The following is a 14,906-nucleotide window of genomic DNA, read 5'->3' as shown; positions in this document are numbered from 1 at the left end:
AAGAGGCAGGTTACGTTACCCCCCTTTGCTTGTGGAATGCTCCATTTGGTCTCCATGAATAACAGCTCTCAGCTAAGCAAACACAACCTTGCTTTGAGAATGTTCAAGTGTATGTGTGTGCCTGTGTATGTTTGTGTGTATGAAAAAAGGTTGAGAGGTCAGGACGGAGGAAATCTCACTGACATCTTAATGATGTCATCAGTTTGTGCGTGTGTCAGTATGTGCTTCCTTCACCTTATTTATTGACCCTATTGTCTGCGGTTCCTGTTTGTTTTGCTTTATTGTAATGTATGATAGTGACTCACCTCATGTCATACACACCAGTTAATTGACAGTTGCCACCTCATATCCTGTCATTGCCATTTGGGTTACTCTGATAAAGTATTATCATCATTTGAAATAAAACAACTGCATGGTTATTCGTCTTCAGACCACCACAAAAGTAGATTTTTAGGAAAATAATCAATCTCTGTAAGGAATTTAATGCAAGTGAATGGCTGCCGCTCGGTTGACACTTGGAAAAGAACAATGTGACCCCGGTGGTTGAATCAATGTCTTCAGAAGCAAAACAATAGGTGTGTGTGTAAAAGAAAATCCTATTATTTATTTTACTTTTTAACTTTAAATCATTGCTTCCGGTCTACTGTCATATGAGCGTTCATGCGAGAGAAGTTGTGATTAATAATTTTCCTAAAAAAACTTTGTTTCTATTTATCTGAAGAAAGAAAGTTATATGCATTGTGGATGCCATGAGAGAATTTACATTTTGGGGTGGACTTTCCCTTTAAGAGACTTTATTAACTTTCATGGTGTGTTTGTATATCCATGTGTATTTTTTTTTGTGCTTCTATATAAAAGTGAGGGTTGTGCATTTGTTATGTCTTGTATGACACATAATCTAATGTAATTGATGGACCATTTCCTCTCTTGTCATTCAAGCTTTGCCACATAAAGCAGTTTTAATTGGATGGCTCTTGATGTGTGTATCTATCAGGCTGCTATAATGTGGCTGTGATGTCAAAGTGCCATATTTGCATTTCGTGTTGATGTTTTTCTATTGTCAGCAGCAGTTGTTAAATATGTCTGTCACTCCTCCTCTTTGTTAATCTCATTTTGTAAAGAGTTTTGTTATTTATATGAGTGACAACTTCATTTTACAACCAAACTTTAAAAATTTAATTAGTGATGACAGAATTTTCATTTCAGAACCAAACTGAACAATTGAAAAGTCACTTCTCCTTTCTGATTCGCTTCGCCATATTTTCTTCAGCATTTTAAGAACCGTTATTTCAATACTTTTGACAATGAATTTTTCCTGCATGTTATTTTTTTATCTGTGCATCTCTTATCTGCACATATTCCTATTCTGTCTCATGATTGACAAGAAAACTGGCAGTGTTTTGGGAACAGCCTCATGTGATCAGATCACCAGAGGAAACATGATGTCTTGTACATTCTCTTTGCATGGTGTCTCAATCTCAAACCAATCTGTTTCCACTTTCTGAATGACCCTTGGTTAGACTTCATATGCTTTTTTGTTCCTGTCTTGTACGCTAATGGACCACACGCTGTTAAATAGAGCTTAGGAGAGCAGGCAGTCATGTACCAGTTCATTAGCTATCAATGTTAAACTTTAGCTAAAATTCACTGCCAACCAAAACTTCTGTGTTTCTGAATGTATTACTTGGAAAACTGTATTTGAATTAACAGTATTGTAATTATTATCGAAAACTTCAATTTTTCCCAGAAACCATGGCAAAAGTTGATGTTTTGAGCATTTCTTGATCCTTATTAAGAACAAAACTCAAGACTAGAGGATTTAACACTCTTAAAGGCATCTGAGTAATATATATATGTATAAATATATACATGTAAATATATTATTTTTTTTTCTTTCATCAAACTATTTTAAATTGAGAAGTGTGCAGGCAATTATAACAGTACTGACTTTTTTTTGTGTGTGTGTTTTTAATAGTTTAGGGTTGAACATGTACAGCTGCTAAAACAACTGCTAAAATGTATAAAAATAGTTTTAATAGTGTTGAATTTCTCAGTATAATCTTGTGTTATTGTTGTAGTATTTTCATATATGCAGATTGGTACAGAGCCCTGCATATGACATGCGGATAAAAATATACATATCATGGCCACGAATGAAGAATTTGTTCTAGATTTTAGTAAATCATGCACATGATATAATAATTCGTTCCCTCGCTTTACTACTGTGCACGTTACAATATTATACTTCCATCTCTCGATTTAGCAGTGTTTGAAATGTTACTTTTGGAATCATGAAAATTTATTTTAGTTTAGGTTTTTTTATTCCAGTTATGTTTATTTTTATTTCAGTTAACAGAAGGGTTTTCGTTTAGTTCTCGTATCTGGCTTACATTTTACAAGACATTTGTGAGCAAGAGGTTTTTGTTGTTTATTTTATTTTTATTCTAAACATTAGTATTCAAAGTATAATTTAAGTTTCTGGGGGAACTCTCTGAGTCTTGTTAGTGTTAACTGGCATGCTAATCAGGAAAAAAATCTGGTTTAGTGCAAAAAACAGAAGTTTAAGAAACAGCCAGTCTCAATTAAAATGACTTCAACTACACAGCCACAGAGATTGGGCAGGCCGGTATCTGTTATCACTCACTGTCGTCCACAACAAAAGAGTGAGCCAGTTGGACATCTGATAGTGTAGTGGTGATTACAGTTAATTATCCCATTGATTTTAAAGGGACAGACATACTTAATCGTTTCCGTAAAGCGCTATTGAACTAATTGGACCGCCATCCGTAGTCATTATGTGGTTTGTGAAAAGATAATGCAGTGCATGATTATACAGTATAACAAACCACTTTGATTTCTTCAAAACAAACTTTTTCTTTTGAAGAAAAAGGAAGAAATGCACTTTTGCTAATACACTGCCTAATAGATTTATTCCATGTAGTGATTTTCACTTTCTGATTTCTCAGTTATTATTTAAAATTGTGTTATTTGCTATTTTTTATATTTTTATATTTCCTTTGTATACAGTAAAACTTAAATCTGTACAATTAACAATAAGAGTAAACACTCCAGTAAATTCTCCAGAAACCCTGACAAGTTTGGAAATAATTTCCGCTTGCGTTCTTTGATATTATCAGTGGTGTCTGTCCAGAGAGATTCAACCCAGCCCACTCCATAATGATATAAAATAACTGGAAGTCATTACCATTATCTAGAAATTGCTGTATAATGTATTTTGTGTTGCGTCACACAGCGCTGTTTGATGTCATAAGAGTTTCTATCCAGTTCTATAAACAACAAAAAAAGTTTTTGTTTTTTACAGAGGTAATTTTTTGGAGAGTTTCTTTGGTTTTCATTGTTTTGTTTTTGCATCTGTGCCATGTGTAAATACTTTGTATATCTGGAACAAAAGCACAGTGCTGTGTGTTTGGACCTACTGTATAGGATGGGATAAATCAAGGGAATGTAACTTTGCTTTTCATTTATTACTTAAAGCTCACTTCATAAAGCTACTACATCAGGGATAGGCAACTTCGGTCCTGGAGGGCCACTTTCCTGCAGAGTTTAGCTCCAAACCTAATTAAACACACCTGAGCAAGGCAATCAAGTTTTTCAGGATTACTAGATAGATACAGGCAGGTGAGTTTTTAATCAGGGCTGAACTCTACAGGACAGTGGCCCTCGTGGACCGAAGTTGCCTATCCCAAACTACTAGCCTAACTGATAAAGTTCACACATTATTTAAAACAAGTGAACAGTCAGTAATAAAATAAGAACAAATGCACAAATTACAAGCAGAAATTAATACTAAATAACTAAGTTGCAAAGTCTAACAGTATTCAGGTTGTGTGCTGTCACTTTAAGACCGACTGCACATAACGAAAAAACTGGCAAGCATCCGGTTTCTTTCTCAACCGTTCACTTATGACATAAACGTGAGAATAAATACTTGCCGAGATGGGTATTTTGACATAATTTTGTGTTTATGTGTCCGTTCAAGAGCAAGGAAGCGCAAAAGAGGAATCAATTCGGAGCGCTGTCTGAAACGTGTCTCTCTCTTTCTCTCTCTGTCTTTTTATGCGTGCGTCTCGGGTTAACGCGCGAGCCGATTTCTGCTTTTCTGCGTTAAAAATGTGACAAAAAAGACAAAACATGTCCAAATTATAAACTTTCACTCTATGATGGTTAAATCAACTTCTTTTAAATTACATATTAAAAATAATACTATTTTTACAGAAAAAAAACAACGTTTGAACGGTGGTGTACATGAAAAAACACACTGGTATATATATATATATATATATATTTAAATATACTATGTAAAAAGGAATAGATTATTTATTTATGAACTAACAGCAGGCAAAATTGCTGGACATGTTTTGTCCAATTTCTCTAGAATCGATGGTGTCTTCATGTGAAAGAAACATATTGTTTTCAGATGTGTGCTGACTTATTTATGGATATTATAAAAGCCCATATTCCCCTTTGTAGTGTAAGCAGTGCATTTGTGTGGGTTACAGTAAAAGGAGAACTGTTTCATTCATAATGCATGTCCAGAGTTTGAATTGTGTGAGACGGTAAGACGGTGCATTCCTGTGATATGACCCGAGAGAGATGAGGGCAGCACATCCACGGCGACTCGCCGCAAGCTCTGTGAATAAGTCAGTTTTCAATGAAACACAAACATAAAGTCACGATGTGTTGGGTTGAAGATGTACAGGAATCAAACTCCAAATGTTATAGGAAAGTTGTATGCCTGAGATTCGTACTTGCTGACTCGCATATTTGTTCTCAGTCAAAACAAAGCTCAGTGCCCTGATTAACGTGGGTCATGAATCATTGGCCCTTTATATGCGAGACCGTACTGTCTGATGAAGTCACCAAGGTACAGGCTGACCCACTAATACGGATTTATCCATCCGCACCACGTTACTCAACTCAGATGTGAGCCTGCATGGAGGTGATGACGGTGAATAAGACTTACTGCCACGTCACCGTTCACGTCAGGAAAATACCCAGGCCAGAGCAATTATATTAATGCTCCCTGGGGATTATGGGTCAGCTTGTTGTTGTAAACACAGTTGGGAAGATCTACGGACTATAATGAGATGAAGTTCAAGAACAGCACACTCAATGGTCTGGGGAAACCCTTTAAATTGCGACTTTGCTGAAAGTGTTTTTTATTGTTTATCATTTGTTAAAGTTTTAATTTGGGTTTTATTATTTTGCTGTTGTTGCACTACAAAACATTATGTTTTATGTTTATTTGAAAATGAGGGCTGACACAATTTTATCCACAACATGAATATAAATCAAAACTGCCTAACGTTGCTGAATGAAATGTCGAGCCAGTACAAGATATATGACTGTGAAGCTTTGGTGGTGTTGATGGACTCAATCTCCATCTATGATTTAATCATCTCTCTGAATCCAATCTGGATGCGTTTTTCTCAGCTGTTTGATAAAAATGAAGCTTTTTTATTAAACTTACTCACATCCAAGTGTTGATTAATAGAAGAATGCATGAAGCTAAAATAAAACACGTTTTTATATATAAAGCAGAGGCTCTGTTCTTTCTTTTGAAATATTGCTACTTCAGAAATTCCTAGAACAAAATATTCTGAGGGCCATAAAAATTGCTGGTGGAGGCTGGTAACTTAAAAAAAAAAAAAAAAAAAAAACGGGAAAGAGTTATTAATTTCGAACAAGGAAAATATGGGTAGCTTGTGTCACTATTACGAGTTACCTAGCAAAAAGATTGGACCATATTTTTGCATAATTTCCTTTAAAATTTATTTTTGGAATCACTTTCAGAACTTTTTTTCCCCCAGCTGATTAACGTTAAAAACATTGACAGCCAATCAGAATCCATCCTGCTTTAAAGAGCTTGATCATTTAAAGTGGCAGATGACAAAACTGTAGTGCGCGCTAAGAATAAACAGAACAATATCGTGGTGCAATGCACGGGTGTGGACGATAATATAGTTATTGTTAGTTGTATTTGTTTTTTTCTTGGTGTTAAAAAAGAAAAAAATGTCATAAAAAATGGCTAATGACCAGTTACTAAGATAAAATTGGTCAGCTACATCCCCACATTGCCGAAAATGGGCAATTCTATGTGAAAATGAGTAACATTCTACTCTTTGTGGTCCAGTTCTCACATTCGACATCAGCACTAACCGTCTTGTTTTGTTTCCCCAGCTTTGATGTGGACAATGGCACGTCATCAGGACGTAGTCCGCTGGATCCCATGGCCAGCCCGGGGTCAGGTCTCATTCTCCAGGCCAACTTTGTGCACAGCCAGAGGAGAGAGTCCTTCCTGTACCGCTCGGACAGCGACTATGACCTCTCACCAAAGTCTATGTCCAGAAACTCCTCCATCGCCAGTGACATGTGAGCAAATGTCTTTTTTTTTTGTATGAATGCACGTTTTATTCTTAAATATGCTGTTGTAATCAGTATTTGTTTTTTTGCAGACACGGGGATGACATGATTGTTACCCCTTTTGCACAGGTATTGCAATATTAAATATGTGAAGTTTAAAAGGAGATGGTTTGACAACATTACAAAATCAATACAATTATATAACACCACTGAACTAATTTTATGTGTCTTCTCTCAGGTTCTGGCGAGTTTAAGGACTGTCCGGAATAATTTTGCTGCTTTAACAAATGTACAACAGGAAAGAGCCAATAACAAGTATGTTGCTTTCAATTTAAAATATTCAAATGCACACATTTGTATCATGACGCTAAGCCCGTGTGTCCACCCAAGCGGTTTTCTTTTTCCAATTGTTTCCATTGTTTTTTTTCTGAGTGTCTATTTCACACTGAAATGCTCTGCGTTTTTGAAGAGTGTTCAACTTTGTGTAAAGCGCAACGCTCATCGCTGTCACTTTTTACCCTGCCGTCCAATCACAGTGGAGGAGGGGCGGGACAATACCAACAGACGACAGCAACAAGCACAACAGCGGAACAAAATCATTGAAAAAAAGAGCCAGTGCAATTACTTAACATTTGTATTGACATTTTTAAATTCAGAAACAAACTCTCTGGAAAATCAGATACTAGTAACTCTTTCACAGATATTTTGTGTATACACACACACATCTCAACTGAAAAAAAAAATGCTGCCCCACTGGAAAGTTTGGCGTTTTCAGCTGGCTAAAAATGCTTTGGTGGACACTCTAAAACTTTTTTTTTCTCCCAGTATTGACAGAATTTGTAAATGTGCTAATAGCAGACAATCTGTTACTTGCATTATAGACAATGACACCTTCTTTTTCCCCCTTTTTTCTCAAACAGGAGATCCCCAATGTGTAACCCACCTCCCATCACAAAAACCTCATACACAGGTGTTGTACCTTTGCTTTTTATATTTTGAATATTGTCATGCCATCTTAATAGCAGTGCTATTTCAATATGATTTACAATAGGCTATTTGTTAACATTTTGAATTAGCTTTTATTTTAACATGTTAAGTTTTAGTAATTATGTTATGTGCTTTTGGTATTTTTTTTATTAGTTTTTTTTTTTTAAATATTACTATATTGCTTTAATAAGTATTTTAGTAATAGTAATTTTAGTACTTCAACTTTAAATTATTTATTTTCGGTTCAACACTGCATAACCAATCCTTATCATTGAGATCACATTGTATTAGATAGATTTGCTTAGTTTTGTGGAGAACTGTTAGACACTGTTTGATATGAGGGATGACGTTGTCCTTGTGTGGCACCTTCCGTTTTGTCTAAACCAGCATGAGAGCAGCCTCCAGACATCCCATATCGCACTGTGCATGTCATGTACTCTGAAGCCGATAAGGGAAAAATATGTCACAATACCCTCTATGCACAAATGCTTTAAAGATAATTTTATACTCACTTTTAACTGTTTGTTCATGCATATGTCAGCTTTATAGGGCATCCTGCGATGTGACAGTCGCTTTGCCATAATCATGAGGCACTGCTCATTATATTGATTAGCTGCTGTTTGTGGTTTATTTATAGGGTTTGCAAAGAAAAGCTTCTTTTGAGATGCAGGTGTTTGACCTAGAACTGTAGTACCGAGCGCTCGCTGGATGTTTAGCCTGAGCAGAATGTTCAGTCGCAGAGATAAAAAGCACCAGTGTTATGGATTTATAATATTGATTTGTACTAGAAGCAGTGAGCAGATGGAGACATTATACATTTTAACTCCCCATGCTGAGTTTAGATGTCATGTGACCCTGATGGGTGTTGAGTGTAGGATGACTGGACGGATGGCCAATGGCCATATACCATAATGTAGATAAGGATGGATGCACCAGTGGCTAAAGATATGACCTGGTCACCACCTAAAGGTTCACCATCCTGGTGAGAGTTAAGCAAGACATGTTGCACCAGGGAGAATGTCTCTCTCTAATAAGTGTGTTGTAAATCTCTGTGGATAAAGGACCAACTAAATGACTAATTAGTGGGGCTTGCTAAGGCAAGATTCCTAAAATCATGCGGCTTGTAAAGAAGAGGGGTGATCAGACTTACGCAGACAATAAAACAAGTAATAAATAGAGTTACTTTGAAGCAGGGACCTGGGCACAATCGGAGATTATATCCTGGCTCTTTCAAGCTTTATAATGGTAGTGAATGGGGCCTGGGCTGCAGTCTTCCGGAAGCTAGTTGCTAATAAAGTTTTAAATATGTATATTTCCCATGGAACGGTATGGATTATTTATGGATTATTATAATGGATTGATGCATTTTTGAGGGGTTTCAAAATCTTGCCCCCCATTAACTACCATTATAAAGCTTATTTAAGATATTCTAAAATATATCTCCGATTGTGTTCGTGGGGGTGAGTAAATCATGTTATAATAACATTTTTGGGTGAACTATCCCTTTAAGCAATTTTCAATTTACACAAGATTCAACTCATTTTTTAAAGTCAGTTTAATGTAATTTAAGTTGAAATGATTTAAACATCCAAGTCAATTGTACTTAGCAACTAGCAACCATCTAGCAACTCCACCATAGAACAGGGTTTTAAAACTTTTTTGATGCCAAGGGCCCAAATACAGTATAATTAAATTGCAGAGGACCTGTTTTCTATATACTGTATATTTTAAGACTTCTTTTGTTTGTGTAAGAAAAATAAAATGTCATTATAAAGAGAACATGTTGTTTAAAAATTAAGTAATCGGCATTCATGTTGTAAAGACATTATTGTGGTATTATCTGGAAAATATTCATTATTATAAGTATCCATTATTATTCTAAATGTATTTAAATAGCAGCTTTAACAGTACATATTAGTCCAAAACCCATTTTCTTTGAAATTTCCTACAGAAGCTGTTTTATGAAATCTGACAAGCTAACAAGCACCCTGAACCCCCTATAAACCGCTTGGCAAAGTACTTAAACCACTAAGAACACTTAAGAACCCTCATAGCAACATGTTAGGAGCACTCTACAAACTGCAGTTTTGCACTGACAGGTATCAATCACTTCCAGAAAATCTCAGTTTATAATTTTACTTGCATTCGGTTGCACAACACAAACACATTCTGCTCACAATGGGGGAATAAACTAAAGACTTGATTGAATAAGATTGGAAGAGACTTTAATTGTAGATGTGTCTTATTAACTTTTATTTTTTGTGGTGTATCCAAATAAATCTTGCACAAGCAAATGCTGATGTTTTGGTGAGGAGTTTCTGGCTGACAAGGCAAGTGAGAGCCTGTGACCCAGATTAAAGGATTCCAGTCCTGCTTTTCACCCCAGCTCTCCTGTCTATGGAGCCCGTGCCATCTCATGGGCTGGTGTATGATGTCGCGCTAAGCACGAGAAGAATGTCATTGACGTCAGTGCAGTCTCTTTCAGAGAAAGTGGCACCCCAGCCCTGTGTACTTCACCACACACGCCGAAAGAGAGAGAGAGAAAGACACAGACAGACAATGAATAAGATAATGTGTGCTTTGTTGAAGCAATGTACATGTGGCATTTGTTTTCATTCAAGTAACATGTCTAGCATAGCTGCACTGATGTGTGTTTTGTCAGCCTTTTGTTATTTAGTTTCACTTATTTTTATGCCCTCATATGGTCATCCTTAACCTTTTTGGAAAGGCACAAACGTTTGCAAATTTCCATAAACCATAAAAAAAGCATCTGATATAAGATTTCAGATATACAAATTTTCTCATCTCAGCGAACTTGTGATGCTGACCACAATTTCAGTGGGAAATGATTTGCTATTTTTTTTAAACGTAAATCACAAAGCATCCTCTTTAAAAGCCTTAGCACAACCAGTCTTTCTCATCAAGTGTCAGCTGTGAAGGACCCAAGCTCCTCACCTCGAAATCCCGTAAAGTTCATGCCGGGTTTTAGCTGTAGTCCTCTCTCTCCTGCATGCAGCAGCACTGGCAGGCTTCAGGCTTCTGTTTCAAGAGGAAGCTCGGCTCACGTTCGGCTAGCGACGCTCCACGGCTGCCCCGTGTTCATGCAGGGCATCCACCGTTCTGAGAAAAGAGGGCAGGCAGATGCGATCACCTTTGTTCTTTTGTGCGGCAGCTCATTTTGAGGACTGGAGACAGGGACTAGGCACTCATCTGTTGGCGTCAACACTCTGTATGCGTGTATGAGCGAGTGTACGTGTGTGTTATTGTTATGACACTATGCCTGTATGCTTTGTTATGGGCCGGATCACATGCTCCTAAGGGCCACCGCACACTACTCCGCTTCTTGGATGCAGACCGGCATCTGTCACGCAGAGATGGGCCTGCCCACAGCAGTGATATTCTGTCTGTCCCGAGATGAGAGCTTTCACTCCGGGCTTCTCCAACATGTAGGATTATAGATTCTGCAGTCGAGCGCGTGTTGTCGTTTTGTTTGTGAGCAGTGTGAGAGCGTTGTTTTGTGTGTGGCCCCTTTGTGTGTTTTCTTAAGGGATATAGTGTACCCCGCTACTCACGAGATCTGACTCCCACTCCTCGTGCCTCGTCGGATTATAGCGCCGTTGTTTTTGGAAACCTCGTTTTTTGGCTCGATTTGGAGCCCCATCATTCACTGTGGAGGGCTTCAGCACAGCATGAAGAATCACCCATGCGTTCTGTCGGGATATCCCAACATGGCGGTCTACAGCAGTTTGGGCCCTCTGCTGGGAGCCTCAACTAGACACCTAAAGCATCTGAGATCTGACTCCTTGCCTCCTTCTCTTCCTCCAGAGGAGGCCTACCAGAAGCTGGCCACAGAGACCCTGGAGGAGCTGGACTGGTGCCTCGACCAGCTCGAGACCCTACAGACCAGGCATTCAGTCAGCGAGATGGCATCCAACAAGGTAAAAAAAAGCTCTAGGTGTATTTATCTGCGCTTTTGCCTGTTTGGGATTCCATGGGATGGTTCTGCAAGTTGATGAAGTGCAATGATTGTTATCTCAGGTGTTCATATTCCACTCACAATCACAATTAGGGATAGTGTTGTCGATTTATAACTTGTTTTTATTATTATATATTTTTTTGTGATTTTTATTTATTTATTTGTGATTCATTTTTTTTACAGTTTTAGGCTTGTTTATGTTATCACAAATGTTTGTTGTGGTTTGTTGAATCCCAGTAGACATGAACACCAGTAAATAAATATGCATCACATCCGACTGTGTTTGGTACTCCATCATACTGTGTTTGTAGCCTTAGATGTCAGTGTCGTGCATTGGTTCAAACATGAGCAGCAGATGATTAATATTCTAAAATGGCAATCAGATCAGAAGTTGATTTCAGATCAGTTGGCGTTTTCTAACCAGTGCACTGTTTGCAATAACAGCAGCAGAATCGTCATTCAGGCTGCACTGAGCATGCCCACAGTCTCCAGTAAGGCCCTAGTACACATACAGCATGCTAATCAGCCTGTAGTGTGTATCTATTCCCGTTCAGTCCATTTGGCCACAGCACCTCTTAAAATAACAAAATACGAGATGCTTCTCATTTCGCTTACGCAACCAGTCTAAAGGTCCAGCAGAGGTGACCAGACATAAGTAACAGAAGAGTCAAATACTCACATTTTCATGTCTCACTTGAACGACCCCCCCCCCCCTCCCCCATTCCTAGTATCCATGGAAACGCACAAGGCCTGTCAGATTGCTTTGTTGCTTTAGCTCAATAGCAATAGTGGCGTATCCCGTATAAAACTGCTTCACAGTCACCATGCAAGTGTTATATCCTATCCGACTGATATAAATAACACTGTTTTAGATCAGAAATTGCTACTGCTAATTTGTTATGAAAACACCTTTTTTTATCTAGTACCTGTATTGTGTGTGTAGGGTGGTGTGTAGATGTCAAGCTGCAATTGTTTTTGTGATTTATTAGCTGTCAGAATGTTCATATTGGCCCAGATGCTTGAATACATCTTCCATTTCAATTGCCCAAATCATCTATTTCACCATAAGAATTCAATTTAGATATGTTTTATAACTCTAAATTTATAACTTTATAATTATATGTGGGGATTACTCTGCAAATTAGGTCAGATACATAATTTATGTATGTATATTTTAAGGCTAAATATGGGTGATTTTGCGAGAGACTCATGCATTATCATGCTCTAAAAGGCGTATTATTAAACAAAGAATTATTTAGGCCTGTCCCAGCAAACACATTTTCAAGAAATCACAGCTACAAATTGTGTGATATCTTCCCATTTTTAGCTCGGAGACGTGTTTTAACACCCTCTAGATGTTCCAACAATAGAAACACAGTCACCTCTGTCCGTACGGACCCTCGACAGCCTATTACCGTCAGCTCATCTGCTCCAGTAAAGCTGCAAATTACTCGGCATCCCACTAGTGGTACACAGGGACCAGAAGTGTGAAATAATCCCTGTCCATGTTCTGTCAGCTCCACCGCCTCAGCTCTGTATTTGCTGCTGTGCTGTACTGCAACCAGCTCGGTCCAGCTCAGTTTAAAGACAGGTTTTTCTACAATGCCTCAGTGACATTTCTAAAAATGTACCTGGTCTACAGGTACATTTTTGGTCGCTTCCTCTCAGGGCACACTGTGTTTGTGGATAGTTGGCCATTGGAAGTCTGTAATTCTGTTATCATGCATTTGGCCAAATAATTCAGTCCTCCGTCATGCATTTGTTATATTGTAAATTTATTTATAAAATGAATCATATAATTGTGTGTGTATGTATGTATATATATGGGCACATTTCCCAGGACACTTTTTGCTTTATTCAAGGGCCCATTACCAATTTACCAGGACAAATCTATAACACCGTCATCAGTTTATTTTGTTTGTCTCCATTGACTCCCCTCTGTGGATTTATGTGAATGAACTAAATATTTTATGAGTCTGGTTGACACAATGTTCACTTCCAAACATCACGTCATGAAGGTTACCTCACCGATCCACACATGCAAGCGTATCTGTTCGCACACACATGCACATTGTGGAACATGAGGTGAATAACACCTCATGTTAAAACAAACAACACATAATGACTGTGTGCCCTTTTGGGGAGCAATCTGCTGTATCACAGAGCTCACGTACAAAAAAACACATCCTCCAGCTGAGCTGTAGACATCCAGAGGATGAAGTGGGAGGGGTCCCGGGGAGCGACGACTCCCAGAGGATTTACATGCTCGGCCAATCGGCTGCAGCGATGAGCTCATTCTAATACGGAGATGCCTGATTGGTAGGGCTGCACTCAGAAACACTCTCACCTGAGTGATTGTGTGAAACGCAGCCTTATTTGGAAGCTGTTAACTGGGCATATTTTCCTTCCAAGGCGCAGGCATTTTTCAGTATATTTAGTTTGAAGAGTGCGCAACGTACGAGAAGAGAGAGATGCTATCAGACAAAGCCGTGGATTCTTCACGCCCTCCTCTGTCATAGATGGAATCTTGCCAGGTTTCTTAACAATGGAAAACGCCGTCGTGAGGAATGCCCTGGAATTTCTGGACTTTTCGGATGGGGTTTAGCTTAATATCGCAATGTTAGTTCAGGTGGATTAAAAAGAAATGGAGCTTTGAGACCATCTGGACTGAGCATTTTGCGTTTATCTTCCCTATCAGCGAGTGTTTTCTAATCTCATCTGCTATCTGGACTTACTCATTCAAAATGCCTGAGGCAAATTATTTGCTGTCAGTTTCTTGGGGGTACATTAAGGTGAGTTAATTAATCATGAAATACTGTATTCTTATATTGGAATGGGGTTGGACAGGCTGCTATTGTTTATTATTGGTGTTCAGTATGTGGTTGCACAAAGAAAAAAGGCTGCATAAAGAACAGATCATGACAGGCAGATATTTAAATGAATTGAATTGTTAACTAATGGCATTTTTGTGTATGTGTTCATTTTCGAGCATGCAGCATTTTTTCTTCTTCAGTTTGTTCCTGCAAATCTGGTTAGAAATGTGGCGTCTATCTGGTGTGACCCAGCAGGTCGTTTTGACCTGACATTCTTAACAGTGTGAGAGGATGCATATGTTTTGGGTTGTTTGGAGGACTCAGCCTTGAAATCGCGGCGTATCTGCCGACTGATAGCGACACAGCTGACAGGGGAAAATTCATTAAATGATCATAAAAATAAAAAAAGAGGTAAAATGGTGACTTGTTCAGCAATGAATTTCAGAGGGGGTGAACACCTCAGTCCACACAAGATATTTTTACTTTGAATGAAATCATTTTTCCCCTTTTTTTCCTTTGCATAAAATAGGTCTAAATGGCACAAAAAATCATTTTAATTGTTTATCTCTCAACAGTTCAAGAGGATGTTGAACAGAGAATTGACTCACCTCTCAGAGATGAGCCGATCTGGTAACCAGGTATCTGAGTTCATCTCCAGTACATTCTTAGGTGAGTGTCTCACAAAAAAAAAAAAAAAAAAAAAATATATATATATATATATATATGAATGTATGTAATATGGGAAC

At 38.1% G+C, this 14,906-nt stretch overlaps 1 protein-coding gene across 8 annotated transcripts in view; it reads left to right on the top strand.

Annotated features, from left to right (window-relative positions):
• The window catches only part of pde4d (phosphodiesterase 4D, cAMP-specific), a 113,388-nt gene that overhangs the window by 89,751 nt on the left and 8,731 nt on the right, over nucleotides 1-14,906 (top strand). For all 8 annotated transcript variants that reach the window (XM_089119753.1, XM_089119754.1, XM_089119755.1 and 5 more), the window contains 6 exons: nucleotides 6,202-6,393; nucleotides 6,477-6,513; nucleotides 6,623-6,699; nucleotides 7,305-7,354; nucleotides 11,197-11,309; nucleotides 14,736-14,829. In XM_089119753.1, coding sequence (XP_088975879.1) covers nucleotides 6,202-6,393; nucleotides 6,477-6,513; nucleotides 6,623-6,699; nucleotides 7,305-7,354; nucleotides 11,197-11,309; nucleotides 14,736-14,829 — 563 coding nt within the window. The remainder of the gene's footprint in view (nucleotides 1-6,201; nucleotides 6,394-6,476; nucleotides 6,514-6,622; nucleotides 6,700-7,304; nucleotides 7,355-11,196; nucleotides 11,310-14,735; nucleotides 14,830-14,906) is intronic.

The sequence above is a fragment of the Pimephales promelas genome, chromosome 14, assembly GCF_988280905.1.
Source record: "Pimephales promelas chromosome 14, fPimPro1.hap1.1, whole genome shotgun sequence".
Lineage (NCBI taxonomy): Eukaryota > Metazoa > Chordata > Actinopteri > Cypriniformes > Leuciscidae > Pimephales > Pimephales promelas.
The sequence above is the reverse complement of the archived record's forward strand: the minus strand, read 5'-3'. Positions and strand labels throughout refer to the sequence as shown.